The sequence below is a fragment of the Gambusia affinis genome, linkage group LG24 (assembly GCF_019740435.1).
Source record: "Gambusia affinis linkage group LG24, SWU_Gaff_1.0, whole genome shotgun sequence".
NCBI lineage: Eukaryota > Metazoa > Chordata > Actinopteri > Cyprinodontiformes > Poeciliidae > Gambusia > Gambusia affinis.
Genome location: NC_057891.1, coordinates 2,601,556 through 2,625,600, shown reverse-complemented (window position 1 = coordinate 2,625,600; position 24,045 = coordinate 2,601,556). Strand labels below are relative to the sequence as shown.

The following is a 24,045-nucleotide window of genomic DNA, read 5'->3' as shown; positions in this document are numbered from 1 at the left end:
GTTAGAGTTAAAGAGTTAGAGTTAAAGATAAAGTTAAAGTTAAAGTTAAAGTTAAAGTTAAAGTTAAAGTTAAAGTTAAAGTTAAAGTTAAAGTTAAAGTTAAAGTTAAAGTTAAAGTTAAAGTTAAAGTTAAAGTTAAAGTTAAAGTTAAAGTTAAAGTTAAAGTTAAAGTTAAAAGTTAAAGAAGTTAAAAGTTAAAGTTAAAGAAGTTAAAGTTAAAGTTAAAGTTAAAGTTAAAGTTAAAGTTAAAGAAGTTAAAGTTAAAGTTAAAGTTAAAAGTTAAAGTTAAAGTTAAAGTTAAAGTTAAATCAATGATCACACAGGAGACACTTTGATTTGTCTTTAATGAAACAACATGATGTATGAAGAGGTGATGCCATCAGGAAGCTGCACTGGCTGGAGAGAGAAGTGAATCTGTCTGAAATAAAGACAAACATTATAAAAGTTCATCACTGGCTGTAATAAAGTCAAGTGTCAACTATTACCTTGACAAGAAATTCTGCAGCTTCTGATCCACAACTTGTTGGAAGGAGAAGTGAGTCTGTCTGAGATAAAGACAAACAAAAACATGACTGAATTCTTACCTTTCACCTCTGCTGGTTTCTATGGAAACAGTCTCTTCTTCCAGCCCATGATCTCCTGTGTGGAGAAACAAATCCTTCAGTTTCTCATCAACAGAATTGTTCAGGTTTTGCTTCATAAACTTTCCTACTAACCTGCCTTGTTCTTGACAAAGTGGCCTCTTCTGGAGAGCAGCAACCACAGAGAAGAAACTTTCAGTCACCTCAACATTGATGCAGACGACTCTTCTGATGGAGTGATGACATCCACAAAGCCTGGAAAACAAAAACTTCTTTTAATAAAACATTATCTCAAAGTTGTTCCAATATAATACTTTTAACTTACTGTGTGACTTTTTCACTCAACCACACATAGGTTGCCAGGTCAGTGATGACGGGGCGAGGCAGTTCTGGCTGAGCTGAAAGTCAGAGAAAACAGAAACATTCATAAAATACAGGTTTTACTTTTTCTACACTGCAACAACTCCTATCAAAATATTCTTAACCTCATTAGAAAAAAAACAATTAAAATATTACTGTAACTCTTCCTCTACACTTTTGAACATTTTCTTTTAGCTCTGACAATCTGTGGTGCCTATTTAAATTAACTGACTATTCTTATCTCTATTGTGTGACTTACAGAGTGAAGTTCAGGAACCTGTAACTTAAACTCTAGAGGACCGCATGCAGAGATTTGGCCCTTCGCTTTGACACATTCTTTAAAGTAAATCCATGAGCAAACAAGATATTTACAGCATCACCAAAATACAGATTCTGGATGAAATCAGACATGATGGTTTCTCAGGAGTTGCTCTGGTAACCAGTGAGGGGAAACTGAGGCTGGACCACCTGCTGAGCAGTGACATCACACCTGGAGGATGAAACCACTGAACTAAATCTATTGAATCTTCATGTCAGAAACATTTCATACATATTTATGATTTTAAAATGAAGCCTCTACTGTAGATGTTTTCTTTAGGATCCATGTTACTGTGATGACAGTAAAGTTTCATATAATTCAGAATAAATATCAAAGTGCATCCTGATACTGTGCTCTACTTCTACACACAATCAGTTGGATAATTTATGATAATACTGATATTAACCACACATCTTACAATTAATATGATCTTCACCAATTGGAAAAAAACATAAAAATACATTTAGACAGATTTTATTACACACTCAAAGTCCTAAATACTTTTAAAAAAACAACTAAAGAATAAAACAAATAAAAAACACATAATAAAAGCTACTAGTCAATCATACCAACGTCTCCAGAGGACTGATGAATATTTTACTGCATTATATTTAATGTTAGTAAACAGAAGGATCGTTCTATTATTAGACTCCTTTAAAAAATTAATACATTTATACGTAAACTTTATTAAAACAGCCATCAAAGTGCTGATGCAGCAAATACAAACACTTCACTGGTTCTGATCCATCTGGGTTTATTTAGCTAAAATCTCAATGCATCATCATAAACAACCTTCAATCTCTGAAGACTGATTTTTAAACATTACACAACAAATGCAATGATGTGGAATAATTACAATAAGTTGTGTTGCTCTATGTTTATTCCCACCAACATAAATCTATCTGGGTCAGAACCAGACGGTTTCCCAGCCTTTGGATCAAACTCATGTGTTTCTCTGCCTGGCAGAACTTCATTACTGATTGTCCTACAAACTCTCTGTATTGTGATTCATTCATTGGTTTCACTTGTAAATAGTGTTTTTCTACAATTTATCTACACAAGTTCAGTTTCACTTCAACAGAATCCAAACTTACAGAAAATGTTATTTACCTGATCATCTAACATTCAACCTGACAGTAAACATCATCAGAAAAACAATCTGTAAACACATGAACAAGATATTTTAATTCATTTCACATATTCAATAAAGTCCCAGGCAGCTTCAAATGTAAAAATACTCAATTATTTTCCTCCTTAGTGCCACAGATCAAGATGAAACTTTTTGATTTGAACATCATGTAGTTCTACAGATGATGAACTTAAACTACAAATAATCAGCATTAAATGATTAATAATCGTTCATATAAACATTAAACACCAGAGGAGATCAAAATCTTCCTTCTCTGACATGAAAGGATGCAGAAACACAGTTGTTTCATCAACAGGTCAGACATCTTACTGTATATCTGACCACACCAGGTTGGTTACATTTCATATTTAGTTTTCTTTGATTTATACAATCAAAAAACACAGAAAAATCATAGAATGTTTGCAGTTATAATTATTTTAACCATATATAAATACAAATCAGTGTCAGGTTTGGACTTGGAGACAAAACTATCTTTACTAGTTTTGTCTAAATAATTAGTTCAAAGACTTTACACAGTCTACTATCTAGTGCTATAGATCTATAGTTATCAGAGCTGACAATGTTTTTAATTACAGGAAGTAGATTCATCAAGTTATCAAGAATAAATCCAAACATAATAAAACCAGTGAAACACAAGGAAAGAAGAGTGGTGACCTTTGACCTGTCGTATTTAAGATGTTCTGCTGAAATAACATCCGTTCCTATAGATTTATTTACAGACGGTTATTTCATTCCCTGATAGACATCCTGAGTTATGATACTTTCTACAGTACTGACCTTTTCTACTTGGAAAGGTTCACAGATAAATAACTTGATGAAGGATTGTTGAAAAATCTACAATCATATTCTCCTCATCGACGATGTGACAGATAATTTACTGTTGTTATAGTTTTAACCTCTTTCCAAAAGGCTTTTATATCTTTAACTAGGAGCCTTTTGGCCAAGCAGTCCGTCCTCATGGTTTGTTCATTCTGTCATATTTCTGTTTTACCTCCATTTACCTGCTACAAGTAGCAGCTTCACTGAGATATTTAGAGACAAATCTGTGTTCCAACCTGCTCTGTTTTTATCTTTACATCACTTTTATTATGTCACAATATAATCCGGTTCTATGTCCAAGATTACAGAAGTTAACAGTCTGTACAAGTCGCTGCCTCTCTTGGTAATTTAAAGGTACGTTACAACTGATCGGTTTGATGATAGTAACAGGATATTTGTTCAGAAAATAAACAACACCACTCTACATGTGTCTCATTTTCATTACTATTTACAGTTGTGGGTAAATGATCTAATTCACAGCTTGAAGGTGATAAACAGGAGACACTAGTGATGTTTGTCTCAAGTCCAGAGACCAAACCTCGTGTCGGTGCTTATTGCTTTCAAAGTCACCTGATCGATACAGGAACTGTTTCTAAATGACGCTGATTCACCAAACTGTGTTTATAAGGAAGTGAATCTGTCAGTGGGATGAATTTGACAAAATTATTCTTCATCTTTTACTTTGGAGCCTCAACACAAACTAAAGGTTTCATAGTTTGGGACCGTTTTGCTCTTATGTCAGAAAACAAGACATTGATTTTCACTTTGTTGTTTCATCCAGTTCTTTTCTGTTTCTACTTGATCTGAATCCAAATTCAGCTGAAATTGACTCTTAGTTTACTTTCATATTATGTTGCACATGTTTGTCCTCTTAAATTATACATTTCATATTTTTATTCTTGAATTAAACCTCCATAAATAAAGACAACCCCGCTATAAATAAATAAAAAACGACATTTCCTGCAAAACACATTCATAAAGATCTACATACAAATTAAATATAAAAGACAACATTTTATTTATATGAACAATATACAGTGTCACTAAAATCAGTTTTCTTTAAATAAATCCACCTCCTCAATGTTGAGACATTATAGTGAATCAGAATGAAGTAACAGATTCACCAGGATAAACTCAGATATGCAGCCATCAGTTGCTTTTTATCAATTATTTTATTGTTTACATTTTTTTTTCTACAGCAGGAGAAGTTGTGTTGGAAAAACTTATTTTTTTGAATGACAATTTGTGAAAAAACAACACAAAAAAATAAACAGTCCACAATCATCCTCATTCCAAACACTTTCATTTTCATCACTTGGTTCACGTTGTTTATTGACTGTATCAAAGAATAACAAATATATTTAGATTTTAAATGAAGATATGACATAATGCAATATATAATATACAACAAAAAACACAATGACTTCAATCTTATTGTTTAGACCAGGTCATCTAATCATTCTGCCAACTGCGTTGCCTGTAGGGACTTTTAACGTCCAGCAGGTGTCAGTATTCAGTGACGGTATCGATAAAGTTTAGTTTTGGGTCAAAACGATACGTGACCCCTCATTTACCCATCACTAGTAAACACATTGTAAAAGATATTAATGATACGATGGTCCAGCAAACAAACTATGACAGGTTTCACTTGTAAAAGTGAAACTAGATGCTGGGAAAACTTCTTTACTTGAAATTCTTTAATTAGAATCTGTACAAAAAGGAATCAGAGTTTTTATCTGCATTCATGTGACACATAGATACTTTTTCACTTCTCATTTTGCATAAAAGAGCAAAAATAAGCAAGTTTATTAAGGTGTTCATCTTCATTATGATGACATTCATATGGAGCATAAACATTTACAATAATTATTTATTTATAATGTTGTTAATGTGATTCACTGAGTCCAGGTTTCTTTTCCTAAATATAGCCACCTCTATCATATTAGATTTCCTCATTTTTGGTCTAGTTTTAGTCCCCATTATTTCTAATTACATTAAATAGAATGTCATTTTTATTTGCCATATTTGGGGAAATTTCAGGCTTACATGGATTAAGATTGGAGATGCAGACTGCAGGAATGCTGATCTTGCATTTTAGAAAATGTCATCTTAATTTTTTTCTTACCCTCATAAATGATTTCTGAATATATTCACATTACCAATATTCATGAGCCCCTATGGATGACTCGTGGTTGACCTCGTGAGTTTTTAGATGTTTTTCCTGTTAATAAAATACTTTTATTTACTTTTCCATACCTGCTGAAAGCTTCAAACATCACATTACAACCTTATTTCAAAATAATACAAGTTTATTTGCGCTGATTTATTGAATCACATCTAAACAATAAAGCCTTCCTTTTACCACCGTGTCTGCATTGCATACAGTGTGTCAGTAACTCACAGGTAGAGCTGAAGGTCCGACCACAGAAAACCACGAACCGCTCCGGAGCCGCTGCCCACCTCCACGAACACGCAGGGGCTGCAAAGAGCGACAAGGACCCACAGTTACACCGTTATCACGGATATACGATACTGTCAAAACTTTATTACGCCATTAAACAAAAACTCTCACGTCTTCTCCTGCATCTTATCAATCGAGTAGCTTAACAACCTTGAGCTGCTTTAGCCTCTATTTTACCGAGAGCTAAAAGTTTTGACCCGACGGTCCAGAAATGTGATAATTATCATGTTACTTCATGTCTCTGTTAAGAAGGAGCCAGTTTTTCTTCAACATTTTGAATTCCAGCGTGTGTTAATGAGTCTTTGTCGATGAAATGTTTGCTACCTTGCGGGTGTGTCCTCTGCAGCGGCCATCTTGGATTGTGCTAAAGAGGAGGCCCGCCCCAAACACAGCTCCTTTGTAGAACGAGCTGCAGTTTGATTGGCCTGAGGAAATTGACAAGGTGGAGTTTAACTAGTTAATAGATGGACTGCTGGATGTAAAGGCTGCCATTTTGAAAGCTGCATTGGTGCAAGTGACTCAATAAATAAACTTTGTTATCAGAACAGCCAAAGTTTGACTGAGTTCTTCTTTCCACACCTTTAGACTGAGAGCCATTAGTTGATCTTTGTAAGTGAGTAAAAGTAAATAAAAACTAATGGAGAACAACTTCAGCTCTACTTGCAACAAGTTTGAAATTAATTCATCATCTCTTCTTCTTCTGGTGGTTTGGAAGTGACGTTCATATTTCATTTGTTTTTATGTCATATTTGAAGAAAAATGGCAGCCGAGACCCTTCCTGGTGAGATGAACAGAACCTCAGAGCATTAAGAAAAGCATTTGGGTCTCACAGGTTGCTGGTTCCATCCCTGAGTTTGCCTTCATTCTTTCCTCGTTTAAAGCAAAACAGAGCAAGAAGCTTCTGGATTCAAACAAAGGAAGACTTCAGTGTTTCTGGTTGGAGCTGGAGATCTATGAATATAATAATCATTCATCTTTAATTCTGGTTGCATTCAAAAGGTCCAGTTACTCTGAAGTAAAAACAACTTCAACTCCTTTACTTCCATGTTTTCCTCTCTTTGTATCCACAGTGATCTGAACCGTGAAACTATGAGGTCAGATTTGAACCTTTTCAGGTTTTTCTCTGTTTTCAGCTCATTTACAGCCAACATTTTATTGCAGGAAATCGTTTCAGGAAGGAACCAGAAGATTCAGGACTCTGGGAGTTGTGACTGTAACCGACCTGAACACTCAGGCCCCAGAGCGCCCCCTGCAGGATCTGCTCCACCATCTCTGTTTCCAGCAGCAAATCAATCATCTGTTAGTCCAGTCAGAAAAGCTGAAGCTGTCAATGAAGCTGAGCAGCAGAAACCCAGAAGAACTGGAAGCATCAGCAGGAGATGAACTGGACCACTAGGATCACTGATGCTGCAGCTGAGGAAGAGGAGAACGATGAAGGTGAAGATGCCATCCTCACACTTCCTGTTTGTCAACCCAAGAAAGCAGAAAATCAGCTGAAGAAGAAACGTGAGGAGCGAGAGTCGTCATGCGCCCTCTAGTGGCTGATTGGACTACTGCACTAGGAGAACTGGACCTTGACGCTACTGCAGCTGCAGTTTTAACACCTACATTAAAACTTAACCTTTCAAATCAAACCATATATTTCTTTACTACAATATTTATTCATTGCTCCTTTAACAATAAAACTTAATACATATCTTGTGTTTTTATTAAACCTTTATATCCGTGTTTTCAGAGTCCAGGTGTAATTTATTAGAGAAACTCAACATCTGCTTTATTATAAAAACAGTTTCTTTCTACTTTACTTTAAAAAAAACCCAGTTGTATATAACAAAAATAAAAACAGTGATATCTAACGTATTAATTCTTCACTGTCTGGTTGTCGATTCTCAGTTGGAGAAAATAAACAAAACAAAACATAAAATATATCATTGACAAATACTTAACATTTTCTTTTGTAATTTTTGACAAATAAAAAGTTTGCATCTGCACTTGTGATGGACAGGCCATACAACATTATTATTATTATATGAGTCGTTCTCATTTGGGCCATCAGTGAATTTCTAGGAGACCAAATGAAACATTTGGGGTTTTTTGACTCCAGAAGTTCAATCTCCAGGTTTTCCATCAATGATTGTTGCTGCAAACTTCAGCAGAGAATCGATCAATTGATCACAGCTGCTGCTGCTCACGTCTCGCCCACAAAGAGAAACGTGGTAACATCAGGAAATAGAAAGAGCTCTTATTTTGACAAAAATAAATTATGTTAAATATCTTTATTTGCAGGTTTATTCAGACAAATTATACATCTGTCAAGAAAACAAAGCAGTCCGTTAATTAACCCGATAACATCCATCAGAACAATGAGGCCAATTCTTTGTTACAAGATCTCATCCATACTGTTACATTCATTACTTGGTTGGCGTTTTTGGATATTCATGTCAGAAATATGTTGTGTTTTTCTGGAGTTCAGTGGGATTTTGGTCAGGGGTTGTTGGACAAGTGTTGAAACCTGGAGATACAACAGTCTAAAGTAGAGACCCTGAAACAGTTAATAAAGTATCATGAAAGAAAAGGAGCCCAGTAAAAAACACAACAGAATAATAATATGAGAACATTAACTTTCTGATAAACTCAATTTCCCAACAATAACTATGATGCAAAAGTTATTTATATATTTTCGTGGAAATATACTATTTCCAAGCACTGTTCAGGTAAAATCACTCAATCAGGTTTATTCATATATTGTGCATAATATAGCGAGAGCTCATAGGACAATCAGTAATGAAGCAAGTCTGGATGCAAAGCACTGCCAAGCAAAAACTACACATGGGTTTTATGCAAGGTTATGGGATGGCAGCTGTGGAAAACAAACTTCCAACCTTGTACATGAAACCCAAATAGTTATTTTGGTGAGAGTTCATAAGCATTTCATATAACATGACTAGCAGATGTGACCTTATTGAAATTTTTCCATCACAATATATATATCTACATTTTTTTCAGATAAAAGATGGATGTTCCTGAAAACTGCTCTAAGATCAGAGTTTCTGTGGGACATCCAGTTCTTAACTGGTTCAACTGGTTTCTGTGATGGAAGCTGAAGTTTCTCTGCAGTTTCCAGTAAAGCATCTTTTTCTCTGAGGAGCTTTGAGGAACATTTTCATGTCAACAGAAGGAAGAAGCAGCAGAGAAAAGAGGGTTGAAGTTTCTTTCATGGCTTCAAAGCTGAACTGGAAATGATTCCCATGTTTCCATTCTCAGACCAGTTCTGGTTCCAGGATGAAAATGAATCAGAGAGAAAAAAGATCAACTTTCCAGTTGAATCCAGTTCAGATCAAAACTCCATCAAGCCTCTAAATGGAGCCCAGTTTGAATTGGATCTTTATTGATCCAAAGAGACAAACAATATCAGACACTAAATGACAGACATGAGAAAACAAACAGGAGGAAAATCTTGGAGGTCAGAGGTCATCATCATGATCCAGTCAGAGTCTCTTTAGACTCAAACTGCTGCAGCTTCAACCTCTGAGGATCAGCAGGACAGAGAGATCATTCTCTACTTTACAGAGATCAGCCCAACCTGCAGAGAGAAGAAGGAAGGAGAGATCAGATCAGTGAGTGTTTCCAGACTCTCTCCAGCAGCAGTCAGTGACGCAGCACATCCACTCGATGGTTTCCAGATCAGATCTGCTGCTGCCACAGTTTGATGAATGAGGACCCCTGACTGTCTCTAGACATGTTGGACGGCTGGACGCTGGAGTCCAGCTGGACTTCCTGGAGACATGGACACAGCAACAACACTCATCTTCACACCCACACAAACACAGGAACACAGCAAGCTGCTGCTCCTCTGATTGGCTGATTGCTGTCTCTGTGTCCAATCAGGAAGCCTGAACCATTCTCCTCCCACTGAGAAGCTGCAGCTTTACTGGGAACACTGGATCTTTGCTTTGATGCTAACTGGGTTTAGTTCAACATGCTGACAGGAGATGAAATCACTACAAACATTTACTTACTTTAGATAATCTACAAGATCCTTCAGCTGCTCAACATCTGAATCCTTCAGGATGTTTCCTCCCAGGTCCAGTTCTTTCAGATGGAGGCTGTTGGACTTCAGAGTTGAAGCCAAATAATAACAGCTGATCTTTGACAAACTGCAGCCAAACAATCTGAATAAAGAATAAAAGATGAGCTGAACCAACAGGATGCAGGTTAACCAGTCCAACAGAACCAGTTAAAGATTCTCATGAATATTAATGCCAACAAGCTGCTGCTTCAATAAAGACCTGCTGACTTCAGAACCAGAACCAGAACCAGAACCTGGTACTGGGTCGTGTTGTGTTGGAGGATTTTAGTCAGTAAAATCATTCCAGGTTCTGATCAAAGTGTTGAAGCATCAATCATTGATTATTGATTTGTTCCTGTCAGATTCCAGGATTCACTTTTCTAGACTGGGTTGAATGACCTTTGACCTGCTTCACATGAGGGGGATTTCTACACACCGGGGGTCCGAATGCTGTCCTGTTCTGACCTCAGGTCAGCGGGTCCAACTCAGTTACACAGAGGGACTAAATTAAACTCTGGATCCAAGTCCAGGAACAAACTCAGAAAATATTGATTAGAACAGAAGAAATGAACTTTGATTTATGATCAATAATAAATAATTATTCACATAAATATCAATAATTATATTATTAAAATACCTCAATGTCTCCAGTCTGCAGCCTTCAGTCTGTAGAAAACCACAGAGATCCTTCAGTCCAGAATCTTCCAGGTTGGTTCTGCTCAGGTCCAGTTCTGTCAGATGGGTCGGTTTGGACTTCAGAGCTGAGAACAGAGAAGTCCAGCTGGTCTCTGACAAACTGCAGCCATTCAATCTGAATAAAGAATAAAAGATGAGCTGAACCAACAGGATGCAGGTTAAAACTGAAATATGAACAAATAAATAATAAAAATGTAGAAAATTAATTTCCCTGAATGTAAAAGAAACTTGATGAACTGATTCCAACATCTGATCCAGTCAAACTGGTTTAAAGAGTCCAAACCAGCAGAACCAGAACATTTGATCAAAAGATGAGTTGAACTATTTCTGCTGGTTCCTGATCATCAGCTGGAGACCCGACTTGGTAACTGGATCAGAACCAGTCAGTTTATTCATTAATGGCCTTTGGGTTCTTATTAAAGCTGCTGAAAGCCAATGGAGGCCATTATTTCCTAAGGAGACGTGACCTGATGAAGCGTCGTCATGGAGATGAGGCTCCAACCGACTGACGGCTGTCAGACTGAAGAGGACGGTTCCTCTCTGACCTGGCCCAACAGAACCACAACCTGCTGCTGCTGCAAACCTCACTTTCATTCATTTCATCTAGATTTGTTTTTCTACAATCAGTCGTTTCTTAGATGTGATCATTAATGATGATTTAAACTTGTCAGAGTTTGTGGCTCGACTGGAGGAACAACATTTCATTCTGGATGTAAAGATGAGAATCAGAAATGAGAAATAAAACAATCTGAATCTTTACCAAACTGAAACATCTCCATCATTAATTTACATCATTTGAATTATTTTACTCATTTTTGCTCATCAAAAACATTTTAAAATCAGAAAAACAAAGTTCAATAATCAATAATTTTATTGGATAAATAGAGAAAACAAACCTCAGATTCTTCACTTTACTGACTGAACTCTCCAGGATCTCAACCAGAGGATTCAGATCAGATTCTCCACCTCCATCTATGAAGATCTGATTTATTTCCAGTTCAGTCAGATCTGGGTTGGTCTTCAGCGCTGAGGCCAAAACTTCACATTGAGCCTTTAGGAGTGAACAGCCACCAAGTCTGTGATTAGAGAAGAAATAAAATCAGTTCTAATGAAATCAATCTGGATCAATAACAGACTAAAATATGATAACAGTGATGTCATCATCTGATCAACATCTGATCTTCAATTTACTGAGTTTGACCCCACAGAGAATCAGTTCAGTTCCTGGTTAAAGTCCAGGTTCTGGTTCTGGTTCTGGTCCAGGCTTCATGTCCTCAGACCTTCAGCTGCAGTCAGATGTTGAAGATCTTCTATCATCTGTGAAGGAAAGTTCAGTTTTCTCTGCAGCATCTGATGGAGCTGCAGCATCAGAGCCTCAAAGGAGCTGCAGCAGCTGATGAAGAGGCTGACTGAGCTGAATGAAGGAAACTACTGGAGATGATGGAGAGGAGGAGGAACTGCTCACAGCTGGGACTTGGACTAGACCCTTTGGCTCCTTGAGATCTTCCACCAGGCAGGAAGTGAGTTAGAAATGAAGTGAGCAGAGCAGGAAGTCCAGCCTGCTGTGGACCTCTGGCATCTCTGGGTTTGTTTAGCCAATATCTGCTGCAGCATCTAGAATCATCATCATCATTAATAATAGTAGGATATTCTATAGAAACAAAGTTCCCAGCAGCAGGTTATTAAATGCTGCCACAGAGGAAACTGGGAGCAGAAACCAAACACATGATGCTCCCAGTTCTGTCTCCGTTCATCTGCTGGATTTGATGCTTTAACAAAGTAGAAAGTGGACAGTCGTCAACCTGCTGCAGCTAAAAGCTTCAGATTGTTCTGGTCGTCCTGCAGAGCAGCAGCAGAACCGGTCCTGCTGCTGCTTCAGGTCTGAACCTCTCAGACTGTTGATCTGAGAGGAACTGGGACAAACTGGTTGGAAGAGGGAACCGTGTCTCTGCAGTGGTCTGTCCGTCGTCTCAGAGGAACAAAGGTTTGGATGTCAGAAGAAATTGTTGCTAAACTCCTGAAGAGCTGAAGACCAAAACCCCTGGAGGAGACGGAGCGTTTGGGTCCAGCAGCATTTTCATGGTGAAGCAGTGAAAGTTCTCCAGTAACTAGAAGAGGCTGGGATGTCTAAAGAGTTGAAGCTCATGTCTCTCCAGGTCTTCATGGAGGACAGCTAACAGCTTCAACAAAGGCTGCAGATGAAGAGTTGATGAGGAAAATGGTTCCAGCTCTGGAAGCTCAGAGTTCTCAGAGCTTTGGGAGGATCTGACAGAAACCAGAACTTTTTCTGGACCAGACAACAATCACCACATTTTGGTCTCATTTACAAACTCAGAGGAAACTAGTGGGAGGAGGAAGAGGTGAGGATGATGATGGAATGAAGAAGATCAACACTGTTCACAAAGTTTCTAATTAATGCAACGGTTTATTTTAATGGTTCAACTTTTCATTAAACCTAAATAATTATTTTATAAAAACAGTCAAAGATCCTAAAAGGTGAATTATGGAGTAGCGGCTCAATGAATGAAGAGAAGATTAAAGTTTAAAAAGTCTCTGAATCAGCATTCACACAATGAAAACATCTGGACTCACCGAGCCTTTCTGCAGTTCCTCACAGCTGGAACCAGTCTCCATCGTCCTGATTCTGATGTGTTGTACTTCTCCAGGTCCAACTCATCCAGAACCTCTGACATCTGCAGCATGAAGGCCAGAGCTGAACAGTCAGTATCTGAGAGCTCCTTCCCTGAATCCAGCAGCCGTTGGATCTCCTGATAAAATGAGAGATCGTTCATCTCCATCAGACAGTAGAAGATGTTGATGCTTCTGTCAGGAGAGATTTCATCAGTGTTCATCTCCTTCAGGTTGGTGATGATTCTCTGGATGGTTTCTGGACTGTTCTCTCTCTGACCCAGCAGATCTTCTAAGAGGTTCTGGTTGGACTCCACAGTGAGACCATGAAGGAAGCGGACAAACAGGTCTAGGTGGCCATTTTCACTGCTGAGGGATTTCTCCATGACTTTCTTCATAAACTCATCTACAGATGTTTCATTGTATTTTTCTCCCAGGAACGTCTGGATCACCTCTGACTTCCTGCTGGTGAAACAGTGTAGCATGTAGACTGCAGCCAGAAACTCCTGGACGCTCAGATGAACAAAGGAGTAGACAGAGATGTTGTTCACTGCTCTCTCTGTTTTAAATATCTCAGTGAAAACTCCTGAGAACAACGCAGCATCTTTGATGTTGATGTCACACTGTTTGAGGTCTTTGTCATAGAAGATCAGGTTTCCCTCCAGCAGCTGATCAAAAGCCAGTCTTCCTAGAGACTCAATCAGCTTCCTGTTCTCTGGAGTCCAGATTGATTTTGTTCTTTTTCCTCTATCATACTTTTTCTCCTTGATTGTGAGTTGAACCTTCAGGAACTCTATGTACATCTCAGTCAGAGTCTTGGGCAGATCTCCTCTCTCTCTGGTCTCCATCAGATTCTCCAGAACTTTAGCAGTGATCCAGCAGAAAACTGGGATGTGACACATGATGTGGAGAGTTTTTGATTTCTGGATGTGGGAGATGATCCTGTTGGCCTTCTCTTCATCATCTCTGAATCTCTTCCTGAAGTATTCCTCCTTCTGGGGGTCAGTGAACCCTCTGACCTCTGTTACCATGTCAACACACTGAGCAGGGATCTGATTGGCTGCTGCAGGTCGTGTGGTTATCCAGAGGAGAGCAGAAGGAAACAGTTTCCTCCTGATGATGTTTGTCAGCAGAACATCCACTGAGTTGGACTCTGTAACATCAGTCAGGAACGGATTGTTCTTGAAATCCAGATCAAGTCGACTTTCATCCAGACCATCAAAGATGAACAGAACCTGAAACGTTTCAAAGTTGCTGATTTCTTTGGTTTTAATGAAGAATTTATGAATCAGTTCTAATAAACTGAACTTTTCTTCTTTCAACATATTCAGCTCTCTGAAAGTGAATGGAAATATGATATCAATGTTCTGGTTGGTTTTGTCTTCAGCCCAGTCCAGAGTGAACTTCTGTGTTAACAGTGTTTTCCCAATGCCAGCCACTCCCATGGTCATCATTGTTCTGATTGGTTGATCTCCTCCAGGTGGGGTTTTAAAGATGTCTTCTCTTCTGATTGTTTCTTGTTTCCTGGATGCTGTTTCAATCTGTCTGACCTCATGTTCCTGGTTGACCTCTCTAGTTAACCCCTCTGTGATGTAGAGCTCTGTGTAGATCTGGTTCAGAACGGTTTTATTTCCATGTTCATCGACGCCTTCAGAGAGACTCTGGAACTTCATCTTCAGAAACTCTTTAAGGTCAGGCTGATACTGAGCAACAATATCTGAAAAAACAAAGAAAAAAAATTTAATAAAAACAATCTGCAATATTCTAACAAGTAACTGGACTAATAAAGTGTCCAGTTTGGTTCTTCTTCATAAACTATGAAGGAAACTTAATTCAATAACTAGAGAAAACTCAATGAAAGTTATTCCAACGTCAGTCTCAGGGCCGGCCCAAGGCAAAAGCAAACTAAGCAGCCGCTTAGGGCCCCGGGGCCACCAAGGGGCCCCTCGGTGAAGCTGATTTTTTTAAAATAATGATTTCTATGTCATCACAACAACAAAAACACAGTTTCAACATGAAGTGATTTGTTTTTACAATATTTTTGATAATGTAGAAATCATTATTTTATGGACAAAAGAAAAAAAGAAATTGCTCTTGAAGCCCCCTGGTGGTCGCGGTAGGTACTGCACGCTGCATCGGTAACATGAGCTGCTGTGCAGAGTGGATCCAAACGTCCAAAGCTCCGGTCAGAAGATGAGTTGGCAAAACACTGTCTCAAAAAAGGACTTATCCTTAAGGGAGACAGAAAAGAAGATTCACCTGGTATAAATTTAATTCTTCAGCTTTTGGAGTTATGCTTAAGAGAAATTTATTTAATCAAAGAATGTCATGAATACGTGTGTAGGGCTGCACCGATTGCAGCTTTCTGACCGATTACCAATCTTTAAAAAACCTGACCTGCCCATATTGATTTTGGCCGATAACATTGTTTTTGTCTGAAATTCCAGGTCAAAGGAATGAGCAACGGAAGCTGCAGCAGCAGCCCAACGGAAGCGGAAGCAGCAGCCCAACGGAAGCGGAAGCTGCAGCAGCAGCCCAACGGAAGCGGAAGCAGCAGCCCAACGGAAGCGGAAGCTGCAGCAGCAGCCCAACGGAAGCGGAAGCTGCAGCAGCAGCCCAACGGAAGCTGAAGCAGCAGCCCAACGGAAGCTGCAGCAGCAGCCCAACGGAAGCTGCAGCAGCAGCCCAACGGAAGCTGCAGCAGCAGCCCAACGGAAGCTGCAGCAGCAGCCCAACGGAAGCTGCAGCAGCAGCCCAACGGAAGCTGCAGCAGCAGCCCAACGGAAGCTCATGTTTCAATAGAAAGTGACATTAAGGAGTTGTCCAGACACGTTCTCAAATTGATTGCCAAATAACTGTTACCTGAACAAAAACATCACCCTGATCTTTGGTCAAAGCATCATGTACTGCTAATACTGCAGACACTTCACAGTCAGATAGGGACTGAGTTTTTATTAAAAGAAAACATTTATTTTCGTTTAATATATATATATATATTCTTTAATTAGCCTGACTGCAAGAGTCTCTTTTGTGGTGAGCATTTTACTGGCAGGGCAGAATTATTCCTGAAAGAAAGAAAGATGCATTTATAGTTTTAAATAGTGGATGCATTGAACAAGGAGCACCAATCAGGCTGCTGGAGACACGGCTTCAAGAGGTGTCGCTGCTTTATCTCTGAAGTTTACAGGTGGCTCATATAGAATCACCTATATGGACATTTTTGTCAACCATCTGTGAGGATGAGAATCCATGTTTCTTTGTAGAATTTATCAAGGAAGAAGTCAAGATTAAATCCACTGCTTTTGCTCTGCTCACGCAGCTCAATGTGAACCGTGAATGTTCACATTTGCGGTTCACAAATGCGCAAATGCATTCACAAAGAGATGTGTTGTGCAGTGGGTCTAATTCATCATGCAGGGCCAGTCCAAGGCTTTAGGAGGCCTTGAGCAGAATCTGACTTAGGGGCCCCTCTTGCTGCAAAGAACATCAGCAGCACTAACAACATTTCACCTTGGATTTAGTGAAATCTGGGAGAAGGGGCCTAGTTTGATTAACTGAGCAGTTAAATATAATTGTAGTTGCTAAGATGCATTAATGAACAGATAAAACTCAAAAATCAGATCGTTGCTATAATAACAAAACGATGTAATTATAAAGATTGTTCTTTGAATTTTTACAAAGTAAACTTGCCAGCTCCTTAAAATCTTAAATTTAAATGTTACACAATTTCTCATTTTTTAATTTATCTATGCTGAAACCATCCATCCATTTTCTAACACCTTGTCCCTAATGGAGTCAGGAGGGTTGCTGGTTCCTCTCCAGCTACGTTCCTGGCGAGAAGCAGGGTCACCCTGGACAGGTCGCCAGTCTGTCGCAGGGCAACACAGAGACACACAACCATTCACACACACACTCACACCTAGGGAGAATTTAGAGAGACCAATTAACCTGACAGTCATGTTTTTGGACTGTGGGAAGAAGCCGGAGAACCCGGAGAGAACCCACCATGCACAGGGAGAACATGCAAACTCCATGCAGAAAGACCCCGGGCCGGGAATCGAACCCAGGACCTTCTTGCTGCAAGGCAACAGCTCTACCAACTGCCAACCTTTTTCCAACACGTCGACATCAAAGTGTTCAGTCAGACCAAAAGCAGCTGATGTCGTCCAGGAGGAGCAGAGATTCCTGCCAGAGGGCGATACGGCCAAGTCTCTGGATCCTCTGATCCTGGACAACCACAACACCATCGATCCAAACCTCTCCACCTGCTTTACAACCTCTTTGCTCTCCAGCCTCATCTGGGCCGTGTGAGCCGCTGTTTTCTGCTGCTGGAGAATTTTATTAAGAAAGTGAAAAGGACTCGATTTCAAAACGTTGAAAAACTTTTTCAGTTCTGATGGTTCTGACCCGTCTGGTGGTTCTGAACAGTAACTGGTGTCTCCAGCAGGGGACACTGTCCTAGTCAAAGTCTCCAGCTGCTTCTTCAGGACTCTGGTCCCTGATTATCCTGAACCTCCTGATCTGGTTCCTCCTCTTCCTCACTCATTACACCACATTGACCTTTGACCTTCTAATCAGCCAATCATTGCTATTGATAACCACCAATCATCTGATTGGAAAAATCCAACATTTATACCACTGACCTTTGACCTGGAGATGAACCCGTTTCATCATCAGGATGACTCGTTTCCTGATGGAGACTCTGCAGGTGTAGATCCCGCTGTCTGCAACTGAGGGACGTTCCAGAGTCAGACTGAGGTCTTTAGTCTTCAGTGGGTCGTCATTCATCCTGGTTCTGTTGCTGCTGGTCGGGTTCTGTCCTTCAGGATCAGCAGAACCGTTTGGATACACATGGACCAACTTGTTCTCTCCGTCCCTCCACTCCACTCTAGCGCCTCCAGGCAGGCAGACGTTGGTTTTGCAGGGCAGCAGGACAGATTTAACCCCTGAATCCACCTTCAGTGGAACTGAGAGACAAAGAGGACAAGATGAGACAGAGAGACGGACAGACAGATGGAGTTCCTCCTGGACCAGGATGAACCCATCAGGTCAGAGACCATGAAGGTGTTTCTGGTGAAAATGTTTCTTTGTAACTGAGACGTTCAAGTCAGAGAGAAAAATCCGACAGCAGTGTTTCATCTCCAAGACAGTTTGGTGATGAAACTGTTCTGAAGGCAGGACTGAATTGTAGTTTATATCTTTGCCACTAGGGGGCAGCAGCCATTTAGTGAGTAAAGTTTTGTTCAGATGTGAAATAATGTTCAGTTATCAGTGCAGATCAGTTGAAGTTGTGTTTGTAGTTAGTTTATGTGATATTTATGACCATCAGACTGGTAAGATACAATCTATTTGTGTTTCAGAAGAATAATGTTTGTATTTTATTACATTTTCTGTTGGCTCATTTTGCCCAGAAGAAGCTGAGTTTTACTTTAAAATGGTGAATTCTGTTATGTTGAGTTTTTCTCTTTTACTTTATTTAACTTTATTAGTAACTAATCAAACATCCAAACTCCGCCCACTTCCACAGTCCTTCACTGAGAGGAAGAGACTTTAAATCCTGCTGCTAGTTTATAAATCACTGAACGGATTAAAGATCTGCAGCTGCTGGATCAACCTGCTGGTTCTGGTTCTGCTCTACATCCAGAACCAGAACCAATCATGGAGAAGCAGCATTCAGCTTCTATGCACCATAAATCTGGAACAAACTTCCAGAAAACTGAAATACAGCTGAAACACTGAGTTCCTTTAAATCTAACAGACTGTAGAGACAGCAGCAGCAGCAGCTGCTGGTTCTGATTCTGATTCTAACTTTACTGCATTTGATCTGAACCCGAATGAACAGAAAGATCTGAACTGATGACAAGATGAACCGTTGACCTCTGACCCCTAGGACAGGTCACATGATGTCTCACAGCATTCTGGGTCAGAAACATTCAGACTCACCTGGCAGGAAATAATCTTTAAAATGATATAAAACTGCAGAGACGATGAGAACCAGCAGAACCAGCAGAGCTTTGGCCCAGGATGGAAAAGGTTCTGTGGAAAAACAGAGAAAGATTGACCTCATTCTGACCTTTGACCTTCATCAGCAGCTCTGACCTGATGCTCTGACCTTTCTTTACATATTCCAGAACCACAGTGTGTCTCAGGACGTCCTGGTCTCTGTAGACGGTGCAGACGTAGCGTCCACCGTCTCCGTCTCTGGGGTTCCTCAGGGTCAGGCTGACGTCTCCGGTCCTCAGGAAATCTTTCTTCATCTCTGTTCGGTCGCGGTAAAAACCGTCCTGGTTTCTTTGTTTGCTGCTGTGAACCATCATAAATTGTGGTTCTGAGCGGGTCCACTCCACTATTGTGTCCTCAGGAAGGTGGGATGATGTTCTGCAGGGCAGGACGACAGAACCTGACCCTTCAGTGACCTTGACCTCCTGCTGATCAACTGAGAGGAAATAAAGAAGAAAATGAGCAGAAACAGTTTGGATCATTTTCTGGTTTGATGTCGTCATTCAGTTTCTGTCTGCAGGGAGAAAAATCATTTCTTTAATGATCAACATAAAATCAGAAACTTGAATCCATCAGTGGTTCATGTGACAGTTATTGATGCATCAGAGGGTTTGATCTATACACAGCAGATCTACAAAACCTGTTTGTTCTGTGGAGGCTGAAGATGAGAAACACAAATACTAAATATTCCTGGAGATTCATCCTGTAAATGTTCAGTTTATCCAGCTGGTCAATGATCATCAAAACATAAATAATAGTGGAAAAAGTGAAAAAGGTCACGATAAATCATGTTTTATAATCTTAATAAATATAAAGTGTTTTTAAGAAGTCATAAAATGATGCTGAATATTGATCTAATTCATTTAAATTTTATTTTTATTGATATTTACATGAATGTGTTTGAATGAAGCTGCTGTCATTAAAGAGCCGACAGCTTTACTGTTAATGAAAAACTAAAATAGAGACTGAGGTCAATTATAGAGACTTAAAGAAACATGAAATAGTAATGAAAGCATTTCTGTTTTGTTAGGAATTAACAGCAGGTTTATAGGAAATAAATCTGTTTCCATAGTAACTCAGATTATAGAAATTATTGTATTAATAATAATTTCATCATAGAAATAATCCATTCATCCATTCCTTAGTTATTCTGAGTTATTCTGGGGATGGTCTCCATGGTTACAGAAACTATGAACAACTTTAAAATAGGGTGTGCTGTTTGTTTATCTGACCTTTGACCTTCAGATGAATCTGTTTCACTTTCCGTTCTTCTATTCCACTAGAGATGCTGAAGATGTAGTTTCCTCCATCAGACGGTTGAGGTTTCCTCAGAGTCAGGCTGAAGTTTCCAGTATCCAGAGCGTCAGGATTCATGGAGGTCCGGTTTGTGAAATGCTGGTTCTGGTTTTTAAGATCGTCACCATTTTCTCTCCGTAGATGGACGGAGTTAGGACTGAGATCACTGCGAGTCCAGATGAGTAACGGATCTTCAGGTGTTTGATCATAGTAAAGGCAGGGCAGCAGGACAGACTCCGCCCCCTCATTAACCTCCACCACTCCACCCAGAGCATGCTGGGAAACTGAGGACACAAGACGAGGGTTTAGTGTGTAGAAATACTGATCAGTTATTGACTAGTGATGAAAGATTTCAGTCTGTCTGCTAAACAGCTCAGTGATGCTGAACTCTTATTGGGCAGCAATGATCTCTGTTCATGTAACATGTAACTCACATTAAGCAAAATGTCAGAAAACTGATAAAAGTGCATTAAAATAACTGTTAAAATGTAAAAACTGAAGATGGAAACAGATGAAACTCAAACATCCTGAATGTGTTTTTTAGAGTTGCTGCTGTTTGTGGTTATTAGCAGAAATCCTGCTGTCAGTTTTCAGGTTGTTTTTTCTCATGAACTGATTTGATGAGAAAGATTTTTGTTTTAGTATCTTGGTGATTGTTGGGGCAGACATTTTGTTTCTGTGACTTCCTGAAAAACTAAAATTCTTCTAACTTTATTTTTCTGGGATTTCTGGTCCAGATTCTTTATAGTTACAGAATTTAAACCTTCCAGTAACTTTCAGTCAGTTTCTGCTGTGAAACTGAAGCGTCTTTGTTGATCAAACAACAATTTGGAAACTTCTGTATATTCTACATATTTTATTACTTCAATAGAACCTCATTGTGAGCGTTCATCTCTAAAGGGGCTTTTACACAATTACACAGTTTGAACCCAGATTTCTAAAAATGTAATTCTAGTCATAAATACATTCAAGATATTTGTTAAAGGATCCAGGATCAGTTCAACATGTTGCAATAAATATGTTGTCATTTTCCTGTTGACTAAAGAACAAAAACTCATAATTACATTCTGAATATCATCCATAGATCAGGTTTGTTTTTATAAAACCAGTAAACCAGAGAAGAACCGGACCCACCAGAACCTGATTCTCCATTACTGGTCTGACCAGCATCATGCATCAGCAGCAGAACATTATGACCACCAACCTGTGAGACCCAGGTGAATTCAGGAGAAATAAACTACAAACTACAACCACCCAGGCGGCCATCTTGGATTCAAACCAGAACCAGAACCAGAACCTTCCACATCTGCAGACATTCATCACTGGTTTCTGAGGTTAATGTTTCTGGGAGCTGATGTCCAGATTACTGGTCTGTGTGGGTCTCAGTGGTTCTGGTGCTGACAGAACTACAACCTGATAGAAACTGATAGAAAACATCAGAACCAGATCAGCTGCTGAACCCAAACCAGAGAAATTAGATCCAGACAGGAAACGACAAAGAGGAGCCACTGGACCAGACCAGAATCCAACAATAAACCAGTGAGATCTACTGGGAGGACTGGTGAGAGACGAGTCGCTGGAACCAGAACCTGAGGTTCTGATCCAGAACCAACAACCAGCTGAGGTCACCAAGGGTCAGTTAGAGAGAAGAATGGACCAGAACCAAGAAGCTCTGAGGCTGATCAGCAGCTTGTAGAGAGACTGGAGAGGAAGAGGAGCAGAGAGAGGAAGGTGATCTTACCGAGCAGGAGGATCATCATCATCTCCATCTTCATCATCATCATCTTCATCATCATCATCATCTCAGGATGATGGAGAATCTGTCAGCCTCACCTCTCACACCAGATCACTGTTTTTACTGGAACCAGCAGAGAGACGCAGAGGGGAGGAAACTCCTCTGCTGATTGGCTGATCCAGATGCTTCTGAACCGGTTTGATCCAGATCAGTTCTCAAGAAAGGCGTGGAGCTTCAGTTTCCTCATAGTTAGAGTTCGATCATTTCTGTCTCTCTGCTCCACCAGGTCCATTTACCAGTTTCATTTACCGACCAGAACCTCTGAGTGTAAACCACCTTGAGAAATAATGAGATTTGCTTATTTATAAAAACAGGCTTTAATGCTGAAAATGATCAGGTGTTACAAATAATACAAGTCATCCAAATGGATCAGAACCAGAGTTACATTCACTGTCCAGCCTGGGAAACATTTAGCAAACCTGATGGATGAAACCAAGTGAGGCAAAGATTGTAGATCAGCTTTTATTCCCCTCAGTCTGCTCCCTCCCTGAAGGGAATCTAATCAGTTTCAGTCTGTTAATGTATGACTGAGGTCAGTCACACTCAAGCATTATGCAAGGTGCAGCATGTGAGCTTCCTGATGTAAACTAATGGTCCATCAGGAAACTGATGTATCATCAGTTTCCTGATGGACCATAACACAACTACTGATTCATCAGGAAACTGTTATGGATTCTGTGGTTTCCTCTCTTTCCTGTTGACTCGCAAACTGCTGCTACAAACTTGGTGTCTTTTGTTTTCTGTATTTTAAGCACATCAAGTTAAAACCGTTTTCTCTACAAAAAGTGTTTCATAGTTAATACTGCATTAAAGACAACTATTTTTATCGGAGATCAGCTGTTTAAAAATATTTAATTATGTTTTCAAATGAATTTATTTTATTTAAAAGTTTAATGAAGGACTGCAGAGATGGCAGAAAAAAGGAAAAGGTTCATAAAAGAAGGAAAATATTTGGAGAATTTAAACTTAAATCAATTCTTTGCCTGTTTTCACCTTTTATATCTGATATTCTAGTGATTTACTGGGAGATTACAATTATTTTATTGTTCTGTTTAGATAATTTTTCATTTTAATTTTTGCAAGAAAAAAAAAGAGACTAATACAATTTATCTTCTTGTCATGGGGCCCTACATTCCCTGCAGCGCCCTCTAGAGGTGATCCCCATGTTCTGATGTCATTAGATTGTTGTTCCTCCAGAGGGCGCTGTTGCTTCTTCACAGCTTGATCATCTTTCAACAACTGAACCACCTGCAGCCTGGACTGACATGAAGGTTGATGAATAATTTGGTTGAAAATCTGGAATATTTAAGATATATATGTAAAAAATTATCTTTAAATATAAAATGGCCTTTCCCATTTCTTTTGAACATTTTTGTGTTATATGCAGTTTTTGTGTTGAATAATTTTATAAAAGTTGTCTTTTGTTTAAACTTCCGTTTCATTGCACATAATTTAACAGGACAATTTTAGAATAAGACAGATGTGGCTTATTATGTCGCAAATATCTAAAAACAATTATATCATGCCAGTTGTTATTATAGTTACTGCCACTATTACTGTGTTATTGTTATTGTTATTGTTATTGTTACACTTCTCGTTTTCATGACTGGATCCAACTAGTTGCTCTGGGCTCAACCAGAGCAGCAGGTGATGCAGAAAACCCGGTGGGGACCTGGAGATGGGGTTGCCACAGCGACCAGGTTTCGATGATGTCCGGGTTCTGATGAAGGACAGAACCAGCACCACCATCATCATCATCACAGACCAGGAAGTGTTTGTCACATCAAGCTGATCTCTCCACAGTAAAGCAGCCTGAACCAGCTCTCCGCTGACAGCTCTCGGCCCGTCAACAGGTACCGGCCCTGCTGACG

The 24,045-nt window shown here is 39.4% G+C and overlaps 1 protein-coding gene and 1 long non-coding RNA gene across 10 annotated transcripts in view; both read right to left on the bottom strand.

The window, feature by feature from the left end:
- Nucleotides 1-327: 327 nt before the first annotated feature.
- Nucleotides 328-24,045, bottom strand: part of LOC122827128 — a 40,404-nt gene continuing 16,686 nt past the window's right edge. The window contains exons 2-8 of one of the 7 annotated variants that reach the window (XR_006369949.1): nt 6,015-6,115; nt 5,631-5,708; nt 2,371-2,419; nt 907-979; nt 717-836; nt 585-639; nt 328-418 (exon numbers count right to left, since the gene is read on the bottom strand). This is a non-coding gene — a long non-coding RNA (uncharacterized LOC122827128). Of the gene's footprint in view, nt 419-485; nt 546-584; nt 640-716; nt 854-906; nt 980-2,370; nt 2,420-5,630; nt 5,709-6,014; nt 6,152-24,045 lie in introns of those variants that run through there. The other 6 variants (XR_006369955.1, XR_006369954.1, XR_006369953.1 and 3 more) reach the window with 6 other exon arrangements.
- Nucleotides 9,420-23,928, bottom strand: LOC122827044 (NLR family CARD domain-containing protein 3-like). 3 transcript variants are annotated; one of them, XM_044109573.1, is made up of 9 exons: nt 22,121-22,160; nt 20,316-20,663; nt 19,196-19,519; nt 19,027-19,119; nt 17,727-18,050; nt 13,048-14,800; nt 11,352-11,531; nt 10,397-10,570; nt 9,420-9,862 (listed from the first exon to the last, which is right to left on the bottom strand). In XM_044109573.1, exons 1-9 carry the CDS (start codon nt 22,158-22,160, stop codon nt 9,706-9,708), a joined length of 3,393 nt encoding a protein of 1,130 aa, XP_043965508.1. In that variant the 3' UTR covers nt 9,420-9,705. The 3 variants fall into 3 exon arrangements, with proteins under 3 accessions (XP_043965508.1, XP_043965507.1, XP_043965506.1); XM_044109572.1 differs by lacking the exons at nt 9,420-9,862; nt 10,397-10,570 and adding exons at nt 11,009-11,161; nt 23,921-23,928 and having other exon boundaries at nt 22,121-22,142; XM_044109571.1 differs by lacking the exons at nt 9,420-9,862; nt 10,397-10,570 and adding an exon at nt 11,009-11,161.